The 25,762-nt window shown below is 43.2% G+C and overlaps 1 protein-coding gene across 1 annotated transcript in view; it reads right to left on the bottom strand.

Moving 5' to 3' along the window:
- Positions 1-3,262: 3,262 nt before the first annotated feature.
- LOC306916470 (diphosphoinositol polyphosphate phosphohydrolase 3-beta-like) overlaps positions 3,263-25,762 on the bottom strand; it is a 33,127-nt gene continuing 10,627 nt past the window's right edge. The window contains exons 2-5 of the mRNA XM_079494347.1: positions 18,367-18,477; positions 11,632-11,676; positions 10,021-10,108; positions 3,263-6,889 (exon numbers count right to left, since the gene is read on the bottom strand). Of these exons, the coding sequence (XP_079350473.1) occupies positions 6,477-6,889; positions 10,021-10,108; positions 11,632-11,676; positions 18,367-18,477 (657 nt within the window). The 3' untranslated portion in view covers positions 3,263-6,476. The remainder of the gene's footprint in view (positions 6,890-10,020; positions 10,109-11,631; positions 11,677-18,366; positions 18,478-25,762) is intronic.

Genomic DNA, 25,762 nt, shown 5'->3' with positions numbered 1-25,762 from the left:
ACTACAACAAAAAAAGATGTATTTCCAACTCAAATTGTTATTGCTGACAAAGCTTAAAGGTTTCATGACATTCAATTTTCATTTTTATATTTTTCATATTTCTTTTAGGTTTTATGACCTCACTTACACCCACACAACCTGAACTTGGAACATTCAGTGGATTTTCTGTGAGAAAACCTCTGTGTTCTGAAGCCTTTTCAGCTGCAATGAAAACAGGTTTTTTTGGGGTAACATTGAGCACAGAAAACATTAAGACATTTTTTAATGTCACGATTCCTTTAAATTGAGCCTGCAGATCCAATAAGGTCCACCAAGTGCAGTGTAATTTACCTTGGGTACAATGTGTAGCTGTGACTGGCCAAAAGGAGATGTCTAATCTTTACTCTTACTTTCTCGTCTTTTTCTCGTTTGCATCATTGCATGGGTGATGTGAGAAGAATGCATCTTTCTTTCTAAAGTAACTATTGAGCTTGTGATGGAAACCCACCCACACTCCAGCTTGGAAAATTACAGTTTTGACAAAATAATGCTCCTGTCATCTTCTGTATCGAAGATGCAGCTAATAGAGGGATCACTCTCGAACATGCCGAGGACAGCTTCTATTTATAAAAAAAGTATAAGAAGTCACAGAATCGGCAAGATATTAACCTCAAGAATGTCAATGTAACATGAGTTTTAATTTCACAATAATTTAATTTTTTCCCCTTTTAGACATGACAAGTCTTGTAACATTTCTGACATAATCAAAAACATTCGATTAGAACCAGCATGTTTTCATTTTTGGCACATGATATTTATTCCTTCATTTCAACCAACACAACATGTGTTGTACACACGCAAGCACAACCCCATGCATACAGTCGAGTACACCACCACGGGGCACGTTAGAATTGCACCAATGATTGGATCTAAATTCTAAAGCCTGACCTAGGCTTGCTTTATCATTCATACGACAATGGGGGTCGGATCCACTCAGATGCAAGCTCAAGATTGAAAATAAGACTCTTCAAGAAAGGGATTACATTACTTGAATAGTGGGCGGTGATGTTGTGGGATCGAAGTATGAGTACGCAGATGACTCATTGGGATAAGGTGTAATCCTCCCTAAATGTATACACGCTGCCAGCTTGTGGATCGGTGCTTTTTTGGCAAGCGACATGCAGTATGTGATGAAGTATAAATTGAGTTTAATTAAGAGGCCCAATCGGAGGTACCCAAATCATTATCTCTGAACAAGATGCTTGTTTTTGTTGCGGGAACCCATTATGGCAATAACGTGATATCATTCTGACCCGAACATTCTAGGCTGGAATGCAGGCAATTGACTATATGCAGGCCAACTTGTCATGGGAGTTTGGAAGCACTCGTTATCAGTAAAGCAACATCCTATTGCCTCCCGCATTATATGCAAATTCACAGGTGGTATACGCAGCTAACGCAGGGCTGTGGAGTGATATCCAACGAGCACTTCCAAACTCAAATCTTGACAGTCAGTAGGTCATACCATGTCTACAGTGGATCTTTATGAAACAAACACTTTTGCTGATAGAAAGAGGATAATTCAAGCTTTTCATACAGCTGCAATTTTGGTGAGTTTGATGTCGTTTAATACAATCAGATAGGACTTTTCTGTTTGGATGTATGGGCTGTCAATCAGATAGGACTTTTCTGTTTGGATGTACTGTATGGGCTGTCAATCAGATAGGACTTTTCTGTAAATGTATGGGCTGTCAGTCCCCTCACCTGTGCAATTTCTAGCCTCTGCCTCAGCCAATTGATTGCCATGGCAACCCCACAACTGACAATTGATTACTTGGCCAAGTCCCCTGGGCACGTACAGGTCTAGTTAACTTAATGGAAAGATGGCCACAGGCTGCATGGTCAATAGCTCGTAAATGAGAATGTAACGACTCTCCCAGATCCACTGCTGGTACGGTATATCTTCACAGATATATCATTGATAGGGTGATATATTGATTGATTGATATATCATAAAATAGCAGATCTACAAGCTCATAGCGCGCCACCGAGTGGCGCGCTACGAGCTTGTATGTCTGCTATTTTAAAAAAGTCGAAGAACCACTGACATAGAAACATAGCTTTTTCAGAAAACTGTCAGGACGTAGAAGACATTTTTTAAAATCTGATCTCAGGTCAAAATGGGTTAACATCAACATATGACTGCCAGAATAGAAAGGAACCACCTAGTCATGGCTGCATGGTTACTTGCCAAAGTGGTTGATATATACTGTATGTAACGCAGGGGATTCGAACCCGTGTGAAAGTCCAATATCTTAACCCATTTTGACCTGAGGTCAGATTCTAAAAATGTCTTCTACATCCTGACGGTTTTCTGAAAAAGCTATGTTTCTATGTCAGTCGTTCTTCGATTTTTCAAAAATAGCAGACCTACAAGTTCATAGCGCGCCACTCGGTGGCGCGCTATGAGCTTGTAGATCAAATTTTTTCAATAGCTAAAGCATAACGTAATGCTAACACCAAAAGGGGTTCCCGCCAAAAATGGGTTAAGTACTGCTCGCTCTGGACCGGGGGAGATAGACTTTTGAGGCCATCAGGCTGAGGCTCCGAGCCACTCTGCTACATACATATATATAAACCAACCTCGCAGTCAAAATTCATTAAACATTCCATTCTCAACTGGCAGATGTTATTTCCCACTGTGTACAGTCATACTTACACTATTTGTCACTCTCCCACCAAACATTCCTGCCTAAATATGTCGTCACAATATGTCGTCACAATATGCCGTCACAATGTTTGTGTCCTGCAGCAGACATCGGAGCACAGATTTCAAGAAGAATTTTAAAATAAATAAAAAAAGCTTGGTTGCATATACTGACTGAGACAATCTGAGAAAAATAAACAAATCCTCACACCCTCGACTTGTGGCACATTCATTCTCAATAATACAAATTATATACATATATATATTATATTATACTATATGTATATAATATACATATATATTATATACATATATTATATAATACGAATTCAAGAGGATTCTCCATTCTCCACCCCCCCCCCCCCCCATCCACAACTTGTAAAAAAGAAATGGGAGAAGAAAAAAAAAAGATATATAAAATATTAAGAGAAGTTTTACAGGTTCATATTCTTAGTACAACTGTCTCCAACAAAAATAATAATAATCAACAGTCTTCTCTTTTAAAACTATTTACAAATCAACTGCCCTTGGCTGAGATATTGGATCTTCATCCATGTGTCACACATTGGGAAGACACAAGGAGTTGCATTGGTGTGGTTGACCGTAAAACGGTTTTGTTGCAAGGAGTTGCATTGGTGTGGTTGACCGTAAAACGGTTTTGTTGCAAGGAGTTGCATTGGTGGGGTTGACCGTAAAACGGTTTTGTTGCAAGGAGTTGCATTGGTGGGGTTGACCGTAAAACGTTTTTGTTGCAAGGAGTTGCATTGGTGGGGTTTGGGCTTAAAACGGTTTTGTTGCAAGGAGTTGCATTGGTGTGGTTGACCGTAAAACGGTTTTGTTGCAAGGAGTTGCATTGGTGAGGTTGACCTTAAAACGGTTTTGTTGCAAGGAGTTGCATTGGTGTGGTTGACCTTAAAACGGTTTTGTTGCAAGGAGTTGCATTGGTGTGGTTGACCTTAAAACGGTTTTGTTGCAAGGAGTTGCATTGGTGTGGTTGACCTTAAAACGGTTTTGTTGCAAGGAGTTGCATTGGTGTGGTTGACCTTAAAACGGTTTTGTTGCAAGGAGTTGCATTGGTGTAGTTGACCTTAAAACGGTTTTGTTGCAAGGAGTTGCATTGGTGGGGTTGACCTTAAAACGGTTTTGTTGCAGGGAGTTGCATTGGTGTAGTTGACCTTAAAACGGTTTTGTTGCAAGGAGTTGCATTGGTGTGGTTGACCTTAAAACGGTTTTGTTGCAAGGAGTTGCATTGGTGGGGTTTGGGCTTAAACGTCCCAGAGGATATTGATGGGGTCCGACTAGTAATTAAGTGCTAGTTAGGTAGTTAACTTTGGTTATACAATTGTCCATCTGAAAAGTTTAAATTCCACTAAAATGTAAGGTATTTGCATAAGTCAAATGTCATCTTTTTCTTTTCTTTTGGTACACTTTTTTGAACTTGCATTACATCTACAGATGGACGGATAATAGAATAAAAAATACCACACAAATTACAAATAAGTTTTCTGATTTGGGGGACTGAAACATTTTCCTAGCTGGCCCTTTCGCTGTTGGGCACATGGATTTACTAGATCTTCCATCCATGTTCCAAGTAGATTTAAGACAAAGCCCTCAACAGCTAGCTTCACACAGCAAAGTGGAAAAAAACACTTTCTTTTAATATTTAACCCCATTTTTATTTTTATTTTAACCTTTCAAACGTGTAAAAAAAAGAAACAAAAACAGGCTATTGAGCTACGTTTTGTAAACAGCTCATTTCTGACAAAAAATTGTCTAATGCAATACGAGTCCACAGTCATTATGTGTTGGCCTCTAGGACGATGTAGGAGTCATGTGGTCACATGGTCGATGTAGGAGGAGTCATGTGGTCACATGTTCCATGTAGGAGGAGTCATGTGGTCACATGGTCGATGCAGAATGCCACTATCACGAATCACGATGTTCTAAGTAGGGACGCGGTCAGCAGACTTTCTATTCAACAAACTCTAAATGAAGCCCAAACAAACCACACCAATGGGTCGCCATGCAAAGATCCTTGCAACCAAACCGTTGCGAGTAGATGCATGAATGTGTAGACACATGTAGTTGCAACTAAATCAACCATTGAATTGAACCAACTTGAATCATTGCGTTGACTTGCGTCGAAATGCGCCGACGTGCAACAATTCGACATAACACACCGCTGGGACGAATGCTAAAACGCCTTTTTGTTGCGTCTCTCGACCCATCTGTGTGGTTTGGGCTTTACTCTATTCAGGAGTGGAATTCATTTTTTTTTACCATTTAAAAAAAAATGTGAAATGCGGGCATTCTGCATATTGAATACTTTTATTTTTGGCACTTTTAAGTATATTTTGGTGACAATATCGTTGTACTTTTATCCAAGTACAATTTTGAACAGGCCTATTATAACAGAATATTTATAACATTGTGGTATTTCTAAAACATTGTTACGTTTTTTTACAACAGTTACCAACTACAGATCTCAAACAGGTCAGAAGTCTGAAGTCATTTTGTTGTTAAGTGTTTTGAATTGATATGTCTTAGAATCTTAAAGTCTGCAAAACTTCCTTTTAAAGTCTGTCAGTTTAAATCTCCCTTTTGTTTATTAGCAGAGATGCTTCATCATACATACGGTAAACCAACCAACAGAAAACAACAGAAACATGAATGAAATAAAAACGACCCCGATAAAACAATCATAGAAAAAGGTTTGTTTGTGTCAGTAAGGCGTACTTTAACCAGAGTGTTTACAGCAGTCATCCATGTCAGGATGGAACAACTCCAGCGCCCTCTACAGTTCCTTGTCTTCCCGTTCGGTCTCAAACCTGTGATTCTTTTTTAATCCAGTACCTTTTTGCTCGTTCGACAGAGACAGGCAGTACACCCAGATATACGCGACAAGGCGCGACAAAAAGGCGCTCGCGGCAGGAGTCTCTTCCTGGTTCCTTTTTAGATAGCTTGTGGATGGAAATGAAGCTCCACCCATGCTGCAAAATGCCGCGTGGATAAAGCGTTTCCGGTTTTCTGGCCGACACAGCATTTTGCCGCGTGGGAGGAGCTTCATTTCCATCCACCAGCTGTCTAAAAAGGAATCCAGGAAGAGACTCCTGCTGCAAGCGGCTTTTTGTCGCCCCTTGTCGCGTATAGATGTGGCTGTACTGCCACGGACCACCACGGCACGGCGTGGTCCAAAATCCAACATCAATCTTTGAGCCGGTCTTTGCGTCGCCTCCATAAGTTTATTCCTCAACACTGTTTTCTGTGAGTCATCCTCACAGTCCGATGGCTTTGGTTCTGTCCAGCAATAGACCGAGAGCTGCTGCTCTTTTTAAAAAAGGTCAAAAGAATCAATAGAATCATGCAAAAAAAAAAAGAAGCTTGTGTTAAGCTGTACAGACTGTTTCAGTGGAAAACGGTGTCCGGTCACATTTACGTAGTACCACCATGCAAGTTTTTCCCTTCCAAAAAAACACAAAAGTTTAGTATCCAATTATTTATTCACGCCTTCCGATTCTGAAGGTGTGAATTAAACGACCCCGGTAGGTCGGTCGGTAGGTAGGTAGGTACGTACAGCGTTTGGATGGGATTATTCAACCCTTGCATTAATAATCCAGGCGGACTCCGTCAGTGACTCTCATGTGTTTCTTTGAACCCCTCTGGGGGGGGGGGGGGGGGGGGGGGGGGGGGTACACATACCATACCATAGCAGACAGCGATGCGGACCGAGGGTTGGGTTGGGGGGGTTCTGGGGCTGGGGTTGGGGAGGGGAGGAGGAGGGGAGACAGTCCTATCTGCACGACGACGAGCCCAGAACGACGGCGGAAGGCGTCTGGGGGGCCGTGTTGACGACGGCGTAGCGAGGGTAGTTGTCGTTGGGAGGCGACGGGCTCAGCGGGCTGGCGGCCAGCGAGTTGCCGTAGGAGGGAGGCGGGCTCAGCGGGCTGGCGGGCAGCGAGTTCCCGTTGCTGGGCATGGTGGAGCAGCTGAGCTGCAGCGGGCCGCCGGAGGGCAGCGTGTTGTTCCCATAGGGAGGAGGCGCATGGCTCAGCGAGCCGGCGGGCAGAGAGTTCCCGTTGCTGGGCATGGTGGAGGAGCGGTGGGCGTGGAGCTGCAGCCGGCGCAGGTACTCTGCGTGCACGGGCTTGTGGCCCTGAAGCACCCTGATGGCCTCGTCCACCGGGAACCACTCCCGCTTGCGGCCTGCCGGGGGGAGGGGAGACACAGCGTTAGAGTGTTGTCATTTTCTCCACAATTCCATGCTGTGTTGATGTTGGTACCATTAGGAGAGACAACAGGCTAAACGTTGATCAAAATAACAATTCTTCTACATTCTCTAATTGTGTAGACATCTTGTAAATTAAATAATGCAGATGTGACTCTTGAGAGCGTGAAATGAAACCAAATGGAGCCTTACGAGTAACCGTGACACTTCTTCTGCATACAATTCTTATTATTTGTGTGCAATCACAAAATAACCAAACTGTATAATAAATCGTCGCTGTCGGGAGGAAACCACCCAACTCCATTTTTGAGGTTTTAGATTTTTTTGTTTTACATAAATCAATGCTATTGAACACCCTTTACGTCTGTGTGTTGGTTAAAAACATATTGAACTAATGTAACTACAAGCTACAAGCTCAAAATGCGTCACATCGCGACACATTGTGAGCTTGTAGATCTGCTATTGTCAAATGGTCGAAATGAATATAGGGTTGAAGTGTTAATGCATGTTTTGTAATAATAATAATAATCAACATCTACAAAGCGACTAGTAACTAGTTTTCAAATAAATGTAGTGGAGTAAAAGTACCAATACTTCAATCCGAGATGCCAGTGGAGTGCAGTAGAAGTAAATATTGGATATTGGAAATACTCAAGTAAAGTACAAATACCTCAAACTTGTACTTAAATAAATGTACTTAGTAACTTTCCACCTCTGCTCATTTGCTAGTGTAAGAGACAGTAGTCTCACAAGCAGTACAGTCAAGTGACAGCAAGGTTATTACAATATTTCACCACAAGGGGTCATCTCTTCCCCACATGTTGGCTGCAGGCGAGCAGTGAGATTGACTGTTGGGTTGAGATTGACTGTTGGGCACGCACGCACGCACAAACGCACGCACGCACACACGCACTTGAGGGGGTTCCAGGTGGTCCCCAGCTAAATGATGAAGAGTTGGTAACCAAATTGACCCTTATAGAGCTCTTGAGAGTGTAAAATCAAACCAAACGGACCCTTCATTTCACACTGTCAAGTGTTACATTATTGTTAAACATCTGCGTTACTTAATTGACAAGAAATCTACACACAATTAGAAAATGTAGAAGAATTGTTATTTTGATCAACGTTTGGAATTGTGGACATATATTCTTTAGTTTTGGGTGTGAGAGGCTAAATGTCATCAAATGGTGGTTCCGTGGCTCACATGCAGAATAAATAATGGACCTTCATATGAAACGGGTTGAAAACCACTGGTGTAAATCGATGCTCTGGGACACGTTTATGTTCGTAGTGAGAAGCGTTGTGACCTAACCTGGCCTCAGGCCCATCTTTTACATTTAGTTAAGTAGTGGGGAATCAAATCACGACGGAATAAAAGTTCATCAACGAATAATTATGATCAAGGTTTTTAAGCTCCTGCTGAGCACTGGAGAGAACAAACAGGGTGCACTGCCAGTGTTGCCAGATTGGGTGAGAGAAATAAGCAGCCTGCAGGTCTTTTTTTTATTTTATATTCCACATTTGTCACTTAGCGACACGCTTGTAGACTACAAGCGCGTTGCCAAGTGAGAAATGTGGAATCATTTTTAAAACATTTTAACAACACAAATCCAGTGGGTCCCCTGGCACAAAATCCTTTGATGTAGGGTCCTTGACATGAAAACGTGTGAGAATCACTGGTTTAAACAACATTAGGAGACAAGCCCAAATAAGCTACTACACTTTAGAAACAAGCCCAAAAAACTACTGATATCGGTGAACAACTTTACAGGAAAAGAAGCACAAAGTTGCTTATAATAAGTGATATTATAAACGAAGTGATATAATAACATTACAAAGATAGATAGATAGCTTCTCATGCACATCCAGGTGGGGGAGGTGCTGGTAGGCAAGGTGTAAAATGCAGGCCAAAGAGAACTTCCCCAGGGAAAGGAAGGGACCGCACACTCCAGAGACTCAGGACAATATTATTTATGCTTCATTCTTTATTGCACGATGCCGCGTTTCACCGTTTGGCTTTGTCAGGTGCTTGCATATTATATGTTATATAATAACATGTTGGCAACTCCAGGTCACTGCAGCAAAGCGGTCTATACAGTTAACTTGTATGGCTGTACGCTGCGGTTCTGTGTTGTTGTTTCTTTTAGCCCTAACCGCCAAAGAGAGTAACTGTGGATACCGTTGTTGTCATAGGGCAGCAGTGGACAGCGATTCGTTGATATATGGCCCCAGAGTGAGTTACAGCTAAGAGGCTAAGAGCTGCAGCCAGCCGCAAAGAGGACAGGCCTTGATTTATGGACACCTATGCATGCCTGCTATGCTACTGTATGCTGCCGGTTTCACTACTATATGCACTATGCGGTACATTCACACATAAATCTACTGTACATGAATGCACACACACGACGACACGGTCACATACTGAACACTCGCTGTGTGAGAGGAACCTGTTTACTTCATGCATCACACTGCAGCCACTGCAGACCAGCAGCACGTGTGTCTGACTCTGCATAGAAGCGTGTATTCGCATTTAGGCCTGACGTCGAAATAAAATAAAAACGTTCGCTCTGAAAGAATATATATTCAAAGATTTGCGCCACATTTTTACGATTTTTCAAAAATAGCAGAGCTACAAGCTCGTAGCGCGCCACTCGGTGGCGCGCTATGAGCTTGTAGATCTGCTATTTTTCCAATAGCTAAAGTATAGCACAATGCTTAGTTAAAACACCAAAAGGGGATCCCGTCCAGAATGGGTTAAGTGTCTCGATGAATTGAAAATGAGGGACCCCGATGTAAACAAGTCTTAGTGCTTTTTCCCCCCTGGTTTTATCCTCGTAACGGATTTTGTATTGACGTGCACTTTCGTTTGTAAAAGAATGGCCGACACACGTTCTTCATGCTAAATTAACTAATTAATGTACCTACCACACACACACACACACACACACACACACACACACACACACACACACACACACACACACACACACACACACACACACACACACACACACACACACACACACACACACACACACACACACACACACACACACACACACACACACACACACACACACACACACACACAGAGAAATATCATAGTTACCAATGTTAACAGAGTCCTCCCAGGCCTCCAGGGTCTCAGTAACAGTCAACACATAGACATACGTCCGATGCTTGCGGTCCTGGTTTTGCTTTCGGGGCAGAGAGAGAAAAGAACGTTATTATACGTTATGTATTTTGAGATAGAGGTGCTCCGATCGATCGGCCATCAATTAGTGATCGGCCCGATATTCACTCCAAATGACTCGATCAGTGATCGGCAATTTACCCGATTTGGACAAACCGATCTTTATACCATTTTAAGTGGTATAAAAGTCAATCAGATATATAGTATGTTTTGCATCTTTGTGACAACATTCTCCCCTTCCTCCCCACACAAGAACAGTTTTGATGTGGGTTTAGACATACAGTATAATCATTTTGGAAATATTCAATGTATTCGGGACAGTGTTGATTCCGTCGACTAGCTCACCAAGTGCCACGCTGTGAGCTTGTAGATTTGCTATTTAAAAAAAAAATCGTGACAATGTGGCGCAAATCTTTGAATATGTATTCTTTCAGAGCAATGGGGGTCCACGTCCTTGACATGAAAAAAGTTGAGCACCACTGACATAGAAACATAGGTGTTTTCAGAAAACTGTTAGGATTTAGAAGATTTTTTTTTAGAATCGGCCTCAGGTCTAAATAGGTTAAAAAAGCAGCATCAGCACAGCATCCAATTCCATGCATTATTTTCCTTGTTGTAAACAATGCATTCCTACATTCTTGCATTCTACATAGCAATGCACTGACTCCCTTTTTGTACGTATGAGCTGACAGTGACATACAGTAGCAGTGTTGCTTTAGGCTTAACTTAGACTTTGTCTCACGGCAAAACAAATAGCAGATCTACAAGCTCGTAGATAGATATAGGGGTATTTCCAGCACACGACACAGTCGTACAAGGTATAATATCTGGGTTTGGCTTTATTGACGTGTTAGTGTCAGTGTTGTCCGGTTCAAACTTCCCCCTTACTTATACACTGACTCACTGAAAAACAACGTTGTCAAAATGTGTTGTTATTATGAGAGATTGGCTTTGACCCATTCAGGACGGGAACCGCTTTTGGTGTTTTAAGCATTATGTTATACTTTAGCTATTGGGAAATAGCAGATCTACAAGCTCATAGTGTGGCACCAAGTGCGACACTACAAGCTTGTAGATCTGCTATTTTTGAAAAAATCATGACAATGTGGCGCAAATCTGTGAACGAATGCTTTCACAGAGAACATTTTAAACTAAAATCTTTGCTTCTGGGGGGGATCCCTGAAATATCCCTGAAAATGAGGTTTTTCAGAAAACTGTCAGGATTTAGAAGACATTTGTAGAATCTGGTCTCAGTCCTAAATGGGCTTAAAAAAAACCAACCTTTGTAGCTTGTTAAAAGTCTCTCCATTATGTCATTTCATAAATGCAGCGCTCAGGGACCACTCAAAACCCGGGGTCTGTTTTCTCCAGCCATACAACAGTACACTCTCATTTAACACACACAGCGTGATTTTCCAAACAGCGCTACTACTACTTGAGCGTCCAGCGATAACCAACGCGTCGGGTACACGCGGTACAGTACAGTACAGGACAGGACAGGACGTTCCACGGTCAATCGACACTTACCTCAAATACACCCAGCAGACGTCCCAGCTTGCCCTTTACACCGGCCTGAGAGAGAGAGAGAGAGAGAGAGAGAGAGAGAGAGCGAGAGAGAGAGAGAGGAATGGAGATCAGTTATACATCCATATAGGAGACGTTGGCTTTTTATACTTTGGAAAGTTGACATCTCTGACAGAAAATGCATCTTTTTTTTTTATAGTTTCACAAGTATTACTCAAAGTGTTAATGTAACACAGCTTTGTTTACAACACCATTATTTTATTCCTTTTGATATTCAAAATGTATTTGTACATAGATTGTTTTATCTTGATTGTCTTGTTGCACTTTTGCTTAACTGGCAATGTAAATGTCAGAGAGGGGGAAGGGGATTTGGAGATCAAGGCAAGAAAGATTTTTTGTTTGTTTTGTTCCACACACACAGCAGCACACTTGTAGGATCTCTCTTAGGTAATTAATTTGCAAACTGCACAGCCGTAGGGTCTCCCTTATTTACAGGCTGTACAGCCGTACAACCAAGGGAAAATTCTTTTCCACAAAAATTGCGACGGCGGGGTCACATTTACTATGAACACCTGCATCTCCCGTTAGTCAGTGTCACGCCTCCATATATGGTCACGCCTCGTGACATCACACCTCCATAATTATATGGTCAGTTGGTCACGCCTAGAAGGGAGTTTCTCCGCTTTCCCCTATCTGTGATATACGTGCGAGCGCGTGCGCACGTGTGTGTGTGACGTGTGTGTGTGTTTGACCGACTACAAGTCCCCTGGGGTGTGTATAAGGTGGACAAAAGCACTTTCTTTTTCTGTGGCATTTCTGGTTTTAAATGTGACGGCAATTATGGTGGTGGGCGGTGTGTGTGTGTGGGGGGGGGGGGGGGGGTGTGATCTCTATAAGCAGCACCAAAAACAAGTGGAAAACACGACTCAAAAGAAAAGGCTGCCTGTACTTTAACCCATTTTGGGCGGGAACCCCTTTTGGTGTTTTAAACATTATGTTATAATTCAGCTATTGAAAAATAGCAGATCTACAAGCTCATAGCGCGCCACCGAGTGGCGCGCTATGAGGTTGTAGGTCTGCTATTTTTGAAAAATCGTGAAAATGTGTCGCAAATTTGGAATATATATACGTTTTTAACTCAAATCTATGCTTCCCCCTGGAACAACATATTTTTAGATGGGGTTCAGTCAGTGGCCTCTTACATAAAAATGTTGGGTTCCTTGACATGAAATATTGAGCACCACTGATATAGAAACATAGGTATTTCAGTCAGGATTTAGAAGACATTTTTTTTAATTTCGACGTCAGGCCAAAACGGGTTAAGCCAATAGTACAAGACGAGTTGTGCAACTCCTTTTCACTCTTTTTCTTTTCCTCTGAGGGTGTTTATATGGGCTACTGGGCTTGGATTTGGTGTAACCGTAACATATGAGGCAGGACAAAAAGAACCAGGCATTACGTGGTTGTAAACATGCAAAGGTTCTGAAATGGAAAAACAAAAAGACAGCGATGTAGCCTACAATAAACTACAGACTCTGTTTCAGGGCAAGGACCCCCACTTTATGCTACCTAGAGCAGTGGTCCTCAAAGTGTTTTTGGTCAGCTTTCTATTAATTAAGCATTTTGCATCTGCAGACCAAAGATTGTACAGTAGTATGCCTGTATGCACACGCAGCGAGTATGATCATGCTTTTAGCCTAATTGTAAATTAGTAATATGTATGTGTGATGTCCCACTACACACACACACGCACACACGCACACACACACACGCACACAAGTGTCTCAAGTCGCCTACGATAAACGGATTTGGAAAAACTCAATTATCACCTTTGCATGACACTTTAAAAAGTTAATTAATCTAAATTCCACTTGCGGTCATCGAGTTACTGCGAAGACTCAGCCCTATACTGCTCTGTGATGTTTAGTCACTGCCAGAGCCTTAGATATAGACAGAGTTACGCAAACTGCGTTCACTTCATGGGGTTTCAGTCCAATGGCGGCTCTCCTACATAGACTTCCATTGAGCATGGGGACAACCAACTGGGACAAGTCCTGGACCGGAAGTAGGCAGAAATGCATTGGACTCAGGCAACAGTCCAGCTTGAATGATCTTAAATCCCTTTATTGTCTCCACCAGGCCGAAGGCATGGGGAGAGAGTATGTTTTGCACTCCGTCCGTCCGTCCGTCCGTCCGTGTGTCCGTGTGTCCGTCCGTCCGTGTGTCCGTCCGTCTGTGAACAGCTAATCTCCGGCACCGTTAACCCGGTCGATGCCAAATTCTGCACACGCACTCCCTGGATGCCAACGATGAACCTCTGCCCCAAAAATTCCAGAACGGCCTATTATAGCGCCACCAGGAGGCCGCTTTGTGCAAAACAAGTTTTTGGACAGTACACCTACAGATTTTGTCCAAACATCACGCAAATTGGTACACAGTCTCTCTAGAGCCATTCAACGAAACGGGTCTTTCAGATTTCTCAGACTCCATCCTGATTGGCCAAGATCGCCTTCCAAAGTTTGCAGGACTGCTCAGTTTCAAACAAAATGCTGCAAATCATGAACACATCGTCGGATTTCCGTGAAATTGCGCACGCACATTCCCACTAGGCCGAGGAAGAAATGCCACGTGAACATTTTCAACTCAGCCTCATGGTGGCGCTATAACTGGCCGAAAAGTGTTTTTACCTCCAACTGCACGGATTTGTGGATAACTTTGTATGCCAACTCCCTAGAGGCCAAGGAAAAACCTTTGCCTGGAATTTTTCACATCTGCTCTTTATAGCGCCACCAGGAGGCCGACATATGTAAAACACATTTTCTAATATTACTCCTTCAGATGTTATCCAAATTTCACGCAAATCGGTACACATGCTCTCCATAGTCATGTGATCAAGACGGGTTTGTTTGATTTCTCATAATCCACCTTCATTGCCTACGATTGGCTTCTAAACTTTTCAGGAGTAGCCCGCTTTGTACCCGTTTTGTACAAATCGCCACAACTACTCGACGCAGCGTCCGATTGTGGTGAAACTGTGCATGCATATTCCCACTAGGCTGAGGAAGAAATGCCACTTGACAGTTTTCAAATCAGCCTCATGGTGGCGCTACAACAGGCCAAGCCGTGTGTCTCACACACACACACACACACACACACACACACACACACACACACACACACACACACACACACACACACACACACACACACACACACACACACACACACACACACACACACACACACACACACACACACACACACACACACACACACACACACACACACACACACACACACAACTCCTAAACATTTTGCCAAACATCACACACACTCCTATCCTCCTGGTGGAGACCTGTGCCCAGAAGGGCACTTTTTCTAGTTTTATATTGTTTTGTAGTAATGGTACAACATTACATGACTTTAGTTGTTACTGTACAATACTTTAAAACAGTTGTCATGTTGCACACATGCTTAAAATAGCTCTTATTTGCGCCGCCCTCGTTGAAAACAATGTATTTCCAACTCCAGCTTCTCTCAGTTGCTTGAACTGTTAATCTCTCTCTCCGCACGCACGCACCTCTGTTAATGCTCTGCCTGTGGGTCCACTTGGTTACATTAGCACACTCTGAGGTTCACGTCACCGGCTACGTGTCAAAGTGTCCCCGGACAAGACACAAGTTTAAACCCGAACTGCCCCTAGCTCTGGTCCATAGCTCTAATGTCGCTTAACTGCCCCTAACAATCCCAATAGAGCGTCGCAGTCCCGCCCCCTCGAGAGACCCGGAAAATAATTACCCGTTCATTTTCCTCATAGACTTTTCAAAAAGTATTTATTTAAAGACGTTTACGGTGCGTACAAAGCCAACTCGAGTTGTGACAAATCATGACAATAAAACACAATGTTTTGGGCTGATCAAATAATTAGAAAGAAGAAAAAAAAGGCAGGATACAACACTTTTTGTTTTGTTTTTCTTCTTACAAAATATTTGATTGGCCCAAAACATTGTGTTTATTGTCATGATTAACCAGACCAGATTTGACTGAGAGACTGCCATCGCGCAAATTCCAGCTTTTCACCAGAGGAGAAAAACTTATTTTTTCCTTTCAAAATGAGTTTATAGCACAGGCAGACTCTTCACATACTAGAGCATGTCTGAAATAAGTGTCAGAGCTGAAATCGTGTAAATATGAAATAAATGCTTAAACATGTAGCTAGGTGTAATGTTAGAGACCACAGAAGTGAACCTTTCAAGCCTGTTTTCTCAACTCGCTGTTTTCTGCAAGACATTACTCTATAAGCCATATCTCCAAAACTGGTGGGTCAAACTGAACAACCAATACGTCAATTTGAAGCTATGATTCCCTGCTTTCATATGACATGAAAAAACGAAAATTCAAAAAGATCCAATGGCAGTCCCTCAGTCAAATTTAGTCACATTTGTCACAACTCGAGTTGGCTTTGTCCAAAGTCTTTGAGGAAAATTTACGGGGAATTCTTTTCCGGGTCTCTCGTCGTCATGAAAGGGGGCGGGACTGCGACGCTCTATACCGTACTTTACTTTAGATTCTTACTCTTTTCCAGAGCGCAGTTACGTTTCTACGGCTATTTTTAGCTCAAATAAACGGAGTACTACCATACATGCATACATACATGCATTGCATACATACATGTTATACATGTATAACAATTCACACACAGGGCCCCGACACCTATGAGTTATTTATTTAGACTAAATTCACCACCTCACCAGTCACCACCAAACACACTGATCACATTACTGAGAAAAGCACAGTCTCTCTCTCTCTCTCTCTCTCTCTCCCCCCCCCCCCCCCCCCTCCCTCTCCCCTCCCCTCCCCCTTCCTTCACACCCGTTCCCTCTGTGTGTCCCGTGGCTCTTCCCAGCATACCAGAAGTGTCATTTTAGAAAGGAGAAAAAAGGGTGACAAAAAAGTGACCCACCCTCATACCATGTAGCTGGACAGGCCATGTGGATCAGCACCGCAAAAAAAATCGGATTAATCCACAAAACAACGTTCAGAGGTGGAGATATGTGCGTGGCCCTTTGACGTGCGCGTGTCAGGGGCCACGCCAGCGGAGCAGGGCACCGACCGAGGGCCTGTGAATGTACAGGAATCTGCTACCAGCCAAGATTAGTTCTGCTGACGTGGGCCAAGGACAGGACACAAGGTCCCAGAGAGAGAGAGAGAGAGAGAGAGAGGAGAGGGGACAGGCGGGACACCTCTGGGTGGAACAACCCCTCCTCAATCACCCTGACTCTGACATGCAGGGTCAAACATTACACCCTCTCCCTCCATCTCTGTCTTAACACATTTTGTGCCCAAAACGTCTGTGGACGTCCTGGGTATTACCGCACGTGCATAGCCCAAGACGTCTGTGGACGTCTTTGAAAAAAAAAAAATCAGAAATCAAAACACTTTTTTTTTTTTTTTTTTAACACGTGGTGCCAAAGTTTGTGTTTTCGCCATTGAGAATGCATTTGGCGTTTAAATTAAATAACTCAGAAACTATAAAACATTTCAAAGTAAAAAGTTCCAGCATGTGTCTCCACAGTCAGCTGAATTATAAAAAATGTGAATGGATTTTCTAGGTGAAAGTGATTTTGGGCAGTTTTGCGTGGGCTCTCAATGTGTTAAAAACCCTTTAAAACCTGAGACCAGATTCTACAAAATGTCTCCTGAATCGTGACAGTTTTCTGAAACACCTGTGTTTCCATGTCAGTGGTTCTCAAACTATTTCATGTTAAGGATAAGGACAAACAACGTTACATGTATTTAATTGGCCGCCGACCCCCTTCTGAAAATATGTTGTTCCAGGGATCCCCCCCCCCCCCCCCCAGAAGCAAAGATATGAGTTAGAAATGACTGAGAAAGAATATATATTCGAAGATTTGCACACGTTTTCAGGATTTTTCTAAAATAGCAGATCTACAAGCTCACAGCGCGGCACTTGGTGCCGCGCTGTGAGCTTGTAGATATGCAATTTTTCAACAGCTGAAGTTTAAAATAATGGTTAAAGTGGTTTAAAGCTATAAGGTGACACAGATACGTTCCAGGTCTTAATGTGTTAACCGTCTGAATCCTAGATGCGCCCCTCTTCTGACTGGGGTGTGAACATTCGGTGAAAAATACGAGGAGTACAGACCTCTGGGGGACTCCTGGATAAGGAAGTATATATTACAGACCCCTGGGTGACCCCTGGATAAGGAAGTATATAAGGTTACAAGGGCAAACGTTAAATGTTAAGTGGTTACACGTGTGTGTGTGTGTGTGTGTGTGTGTGTGTGTGTGTGTGTGTGTGTGTGTGTGTGGTAAACCATAAGTTGTTTCGAGTTTCGACTCATCTTAAAAAGTAAACGTGCACTGAATCTGGGTGGCATTCGATCTGTAATGTCCTCTCCTCAGGTGACACCGACCAATGCTGACGGTGTTGGCGCGTCCATCTACTGCACAGTCAACTCATTTCTGTTTAAACTAAAAATGTCCAGACCACCACTCGTTTGCTCCGTCCGTGACAGAGTGGTATATAAGAACTTGATGCGGGTAAAACGAGGGTTCCAAACAAACCAACGGAGGGATTTCCTGCACTTGTGCGTCGAAAAAGACAGACAAATCTAAACCTATGGTGTGTGCTGTGAACGTGAGGAAGACGAGGGCATCTGGATCCATGCATGTGGAACCAGAGTTCTCTCAAATTAAGGCCCAACCCTAACCCACCTCCTCGAACACCTCCCGTATGGCGGCCCCGCACGGCTCCTCCTCTGGCTCCATTCCACCTCCCGGTACGATCCACTGCTCCGGGTGTCTGCTGCTGCTCACCAACAGCACCTGACAGGAGGGAGGGGAAACTAAATGTTTAGCATGTCTGCCCACAAAACTATGATCGAAGATAAACACGTCACTTTATCAAGGGAATGTGTGCAATATCTCTGTTTTGTGTATGTTGGGTGTTTCATGGTGTTTTTCCTTTTTGTATGTGAACGTGTCTGTTATTTGTATGCAGCTGTGACTCTGTCTCCAAGACAAATTTCTCCCAAGGGAGACAAATAAAGACAACCTTGGACCTTGATACATACGGTACATACGGTACATACATACATACATACATACAGTTAGTGTCGAAGTGTCCTTGAGCAAGACTCTGAACCCCTAATTGCTCCTGATGTGCTGGTTGGTGCCTTGCATGGTTTCCGCCACCATTGGTGTATGAATGTGTGTGTGTGAATGTAATGCACAATCTATGTAAAGCGCCTTGGATAAAGGCGCTATATAAATGCACCATTTACCATTTTATACTTACATACATACGGTATCGTATATATCGGTATCGTATTGTGCCGAATATAAGACGACTCGGATTATAAGACGACCCCCATTTTTCAAGACTCATTTGTGGGAAAAGGACATTGAATGTGGGATGCACACGTAGATCAGACACAAAGATCCGACATGCGGAAACAGTGGTCGAACATGTGCTGCTCCCGTGCTTGCGGTCAGGGTTAGGTCAGGGTTTGAGGTAGGTTGTCGGTCTAATGACACTCGGACCAATAGTAAAACCAATAGTAAAAAGCCTGTACCCATTGAATGTCAAATAGTCTAGTCACCGATTATAATACGACCTAGTTCTTAGGATATTCCCATTGGGGGAAAAAAAAAACATAGTTTTATATTCAGCTAAATAGGGTACCTATATTACATGGTTACATGAAAATACATCACAAAGGCTAAAAAGACAAGGGTGAGGCTGTGCTACAGTGCATATACCTCGGTGGTGTCTACTACTACTACTATCACATCTGTGTGAGACTCTGCACTGCTGCTGTGGAAAGTGTGACAGTAGCAAACTCAAGTGATAGTGACTGACAACACATAGTGTGGGCTGTGTCTAGTTCAACACAGAACACTTGTCTTTTCTACCCCCCCCCCCCCCCCCCCAACGTCTGTTAAGTATCGTTTTGTACGTTTTTATGTAACCATCATCGATCAACCTCAATCAAAACCCTGGTTTTGTTGTTTGTAGGTTTCTTTTTTGAGTGGTGCAAACCACTCCAACAACTGGCTTTGTACCCGTGTTTGTTCGTACCAAAAAAACGAGCATGGTTGCTATGGTTAGTATGTGACGTCACTGACATCATCATTGAGACTGAATTCATGCAGAGAGTACTTATGACACAGATGCTTTCCTGGTTCTAATGTACAGTAACTATAACAATAAATGTGCAGTTGCACCACTCAGTTCACACAGGTGTGATTTCTTTTTTGGAGGGGCTCCCAAACAGTCCAGTGCAACTCGACTCAGGTAAATATAATACAGATAAAAGCGAGCGTGAAGGACAAAAACCCTCTCGGGGGCTCCCTCCCGGTCCCGTAACGCACCCCATGCGTCCAGCTTGGATTACAGCACAGCTGCAGTCAGTGTACAGCGATATGCATGCAGCACGGATCGGGTAAACCCGTGTCTGCTGTTTAGGTGGCAGTAATCAACATACCGAGGAAATGTACAAATGCGTGGCTCGGCCGTAAACAGTAAACACACACACTCTTTTTTTTCCCCCTGGGAGGATAACCCTATGACACACAGGAATTTGGCTACTTGACACATTCCTTTAAGATACACGTGTGTACATTTTCAACCAGAGGGGTCAGAGCTCTCTCGTCACAGACATGGTGCCCCAGTTTTTGGACGTATATGTCTCTCTTCTTCTTGAAGTTCCTGTTCGACCCGGTGCTCATCTTTTGTCAGACGTCAGAAGAGGGGCATCCAAGGAAAAAAAAAAGGTTGGTGGACCACCGACAGTCCAGATTTTAGCTACAGAACCGTCTTACATAACGCAGCAAACTTTGATGTCACCTTTTCCAGAAGTAGTAGGCTACTACAAGATATATTATAATCCACTTGTGTACTGCTGAATCATGACATAGTTGACTACTGACTCAAATTAGTGTTACCGTAGGTTTTTACTCTGGAGTCTCGAACTGGCGCAATGTTTCTTCAACAGTGAGAAGCATGGACAGAGTGGCGCTGGCTGATGACTATCAGCAACAACCTGGCGTAACGGGTGACATTTCCACCTCCCACTATACTCCATTTCACTCACAGTTAATTACTAATCCAGTCACCTCGTCCTCACAAAGCCAATACACAAATACAATACTTCTTAATATTTTCTTTTTAAACACATGACTGAAATAATCCAATCAATACAATCCTAACCTATACACAGAGAAGATAGCAAAGGTCACCATCTTGTGCAACAGATGGTGACACACACCCTCACTCCCCTGCTCTACCTGCCTGGTCCTCACCCTGTGTTCAATATTCATTCTGTCATTGTCTCCACCAGGCCGAAGGCATGGGGAGAGTATGTTTTATTGTCTCCACCAGGCCGAAGGCATGGGGAGAGTATGTTTTATTGTCTCCACCAGGCCGAAGGCATGGGGAGAGTATGTTTTGCACTCCGTCCGTCCGTCCGTCCGTCCGTCCGTCCGTGTGTGCGTGTGTGTGTGTCCATCCGTCTGTTAGCAGCTAATCTCCGGCACCGTTGGCCCGGTTGATGCCAAACTGTGCACACACACTCTCCCTGGATGCCAACGACAAACCTCTGCCCCAATTTTTCCACAATGGCCTGTTATAGCGCCACCACGAGGCAGATTTTTGCAAAACACAAATATATATTTGTATATCTATATATTACTCGTAATATCACGCAAATTGGTCATGTGATCAATACGGACCTGCCCTCTTCCCCATATTCCATCCCCATTGGCTAAGATTGCCTTCCAAAGTTTGCAGGACTTGTCCATTTCCAACAAAATGCCTCAAATCATTAACACGGCGTGCGATTTCCGTGACATTATGCACACACATTCACTCTAGGCATAGGAAGAAATGCCACATCTGCCGGTTCTAGCGCCACCATGAGGCCGATTTTGGCAAAACACATTTCTGTACATTACTCGTACACATTTTATCCATACATCACGCAAATCGCCACTATCTCCACAGTCATGTGATCAACACACATCTGTCCGCTTTCCCATATTACATCCCGATTGCTGTCTAAAGTTTTCAGGATTGGTTCATTTTGAAACGTACATGTTTACACCTATAACTGCACTGATCTGTGTACTTTGTATGCGCACTACACATTATGAATACACTGTTACGTTATATTTGTATTGTCCTGTGGCTGTTATAACTTGACTACCAGACGACAGATTATTGCAAAAAAACTAAAAACATGTTTATGTTACTCCTACGCATTTTGTTCAAACATCACCAACGCTATTATCCTGGTGGAGACCTGTGCCCCGAGGGGCACCTTTTTCTAGTTTCACATGCAATGCATGTCCATCATCATCTTCAAACAAACAGCAACTGACATGTTATGCAATGATACAGCTACTGCATACTGAACACATACGTTCAATCACCGTTTTAGTATTTACACAATAAGATAATGTGCACATTGCACAACAGATAATGTCACCACACCACTAGCTATTGGGAGACTTAACCCATTTTGACCCGAGATCAGATTCTAAAAATGTCTTCTACAAGCAGTTCACCTAAACAAAAGACTTGGACCCGTTGATGGGACACTTAGATTTAAAAAGGTGAACGGATGGAAGATAAAAGCACCCATCGTAAAAAAATAAAGGAAAAACAGTTCCCTCTTTTCCTTTATTGACAGAGTCAACAGTCTCGAGAGACTAGTTTCGAGAAACTAGGAGTCCAAAGACCCACGTCCAACATACAGCCCTGTTGAATGCACTCCCCAGTCCTCAGATCGCTCATTCCAAAATTGCTAGTAGCCTACCACATTGATATAAAAAAAAATTGTATTGCTTAAGCTTATGTACTATTCATTGATTCACTCGTATACCAAAATCCATTTGGGAAAAAAGTCACACCTGTGTGAAGTGAGGGGCGCTCTTATCATCGTACATCATGACGTAAAATAGACACTATGCCTATTTGCTCAGACACTATGATGTAAAATGCTCCATTCATTGTTATTAATGGAATGTAATGTTTGTTTATAAGATGAAGTTTGTGGACAGTAACTAAAAGCTGGATGTAGGAGCCTCAAAAATGCTTCTCACTGTTCTCAGATCAAAAATGATATGCGATTAAAATGTGATTAATTGAGATGAATTAATTACAAAGCCTGAAATCCCTGAAGTCCCAGTCCTACCTGTAATAATAATCAAAATCTACAAAGTAACTAGTAGTTTTCAAATAAACTCTAGTTACTCTAGTAGTCTAGTATAAAGTACTGGAAATTGGAATTACTCAAGTAAAGTACAAATACCTAAATATTGTACAGTACTTAACACTTCACAAGTTGCTCGAGTTAATTAATTGTAGAACACTTTCCCTGCGATTCGCGAGTTGCCCCGAATTATGTTTTCATTGTTTAATCCACGTTTTGGAATCAGTTTTAAGTCATACGGGCAATCCACCGGACAGAATGGGATGAGAGACACGTTTTGATGACGGCATCGCAAAAAGGTCCGTCGCTCCGGCGTGCAAAGGATTATGGGAAATTGAGTCCCCATTGTTTACAATGGGAGAGCTGCCGTTCTGTTGTTGTGGTCGGCACTTTGGAATATTTTTCAACACTACAACAAGCGATCACACCATTTTAAAGTGGATTTTCATGATAAACAACTCAGCGGTCGGTGCACTGGCTGTTCAAAGGTAACTTTAAACGTAGGCAGTCTAGCCTGAAAGACGGCCGTAAATTGTCGGCATTCAACCCGTTGGGTAAATACTTTTCCACCACTGACTGTATGCAAAGTCAACCTACATGACTGCAAGGCTCTGTTTTAACACTACAAAGCCCTAATACGTTGTTGTATGAAGGTGTTGCCCGAAAATAATAATCTACAATCTCACAACATCCTGTGACCTCCTTGTATATCTGCTATAATTTACACAATTCTTATAATGCCCCCCAAAAACAGGCAGGTTGAAGGTGGTTAACAGGCGAGCTACACTACATATGCATGTATGAATGTACGTCGAGGCCGGGGAGAAACCATATGAATGCACATCGAGGTTGGGGAGAAACCATATGAATGCACGTCGAGGTTGGGGAGAAACCATATGAATGTATGTCGAGGTTGGGGAGAAACCATATGAATGTACGTCGAGGTTGGGGAGAAACCATATGAATGTACGTCGAGGTTGGGGAGAAACCATATGAATGTACGTCGCGGTTGGGGAGAAACCATATGAATGTACGTCGAGGTTGGGGAGAAACCATATGAATGTACGTCGAGGTTGGGGAGGAGAAACCATATGAATGCACGTCGAGGCCGGGGAGGAGGAACCATATGAATGCACGTCGAGGCCGGGGAGGAGGAACCATATGAATGCACGTCGAGGTTGGGGAGGAGAAACCATATGAATGTACGTCGAGGCCGGGGAGAAACCATATGAATGCACGTCGAGGTTGGGGAGAAACCATATGAATGTATGTCGAGGTTGGGGAGAAACCATATGAATGTACGTCGAGGTTGGGGAGACACCATATGAATGTACGTCGAGGTTGGGGAGAAACCATATGAATGTACGTCGAGGTTGGGGAGAAACCATATGAATGTACGTCGAGGTTGGGGAGATATGAATGTACGTCGAGGTTGGGGAGAAACCATATGAATGTACGTCGAGGTTGGGGAGAAACCATATGAATGTACGTCGAGGTTGGGGATAAACCATATGAATGTACGTCAAGGTTGGGGAGAAACCATATGAATGTACGTCGAGGCCGGGGAGAAACCATATGAATGTACGTCGAGGCCGGGGAGGAGAAACCATATGAATGCACGTCGCGGCCGGGGAGGAGGAACCATATGAATGTACGTCGAAGTTGGGGAGAAACCATATGAATGTACGTCGCGGTTGGGGAGGAGAAACCATATGAATGTACGTCGAGGTTGGGGAGAAACCATATGAATGTACCTCGAGGTTGGGGAGAAACCATATGAATGTACGTCGAGGTTGGGGAGAAACCATATGAATGTACCTCGAGGTTGGGGAGAAACCATATGAATGTACGTCGAGGTTGGGGAGGAGAAACCATATGAATGCACGTCGAGGCCGGGGAGGAGGAACCATATGAATGTACGTCGAGGTTGGGGAGAAACCATATGAATGTACGTCGAGGTTGGGGAGGAGAAACCATATGAATGTACGTCGAGGTTGGGGAGAAACCATATGAATGTACGTCAAGGTTGGGGAGGAGGAACCATATGAATGTACGTCGATGCCGGGGAGGAGAAACCATATGAATGTACGTCGAGGTTGGGGAGGAGAAACCATATGAATGTACGTCAAAGTTGGGGAGAAACCATATGAATGTACGTCAAGGTTGGGGAGAAACCATATGAATGTATGTTGAGGTTGGGGAGGATAAACCATATGAATGTACGTCGAGGTTGAGGAGAAACCATATGAATGTAAGTCGAGGTTGGGGAGAAACCATATGAATGTACGTCGAGGTTGGGGAGGAGAAACCATATGAATGTACATCGAGGTTGAGGAGAAACCATATGAATGTACATCGAGGTTGGGGAGAAACCATATGAATGTACGTTGAGGTTGGGGAGAAACCATATGAATGTACGTCGAGGTTGGGGAGAAACCATATGAATGTACGTCCAGGCCGGAGAGAAACCAAAGATTTGTACAACAGTGATTCTGATCATCCTCATCCTGCACCTGGCCAGGCAGTGAAAGCATTAATCCATTTAGGACTGGGGGGCCAGATTCTATACAAATGTCTTCTAAATCATGACAGTTTTCTGGAAAATGTTTTAAAAAAAAATTAAAAAACGTATGTCAGTGGTGCTCAAACTATTGTCAAGTACCCCATACATTATATGTAATTGGCCGCGCTGACCCCCATCTGAAAATACAGTATGTTGTTTCAGGGACCCCCCCCCCCCCCCCCCCCCAGAAGCAAACGTTCGCTGTGAAAGAAAATATATTCAAAGACTTGCGCCACATTCAAGATTTTTCAAAAATAGCAGATCTACAACCTCATAGCGCGGCACTCAATGCCACGCTATGAGCTTGTAGACCTGCGATTTTTCAACAGCTAAA

This window comes from Electrona antarctica (genome assembly GCF_951216825.1).
Source record: "Electrona antarctica genome assembly, chromosome: 23".
Classification (NCBI taxonomy): Eukaryota; Metazoa; Chordata; class Actinopteri; order Myctophiformes; family Myctophidae; genus Electrona; species Electrona antarctica.
This window is presented reverse-complemented; position numbering and strand designations above follow the sequence as displayed.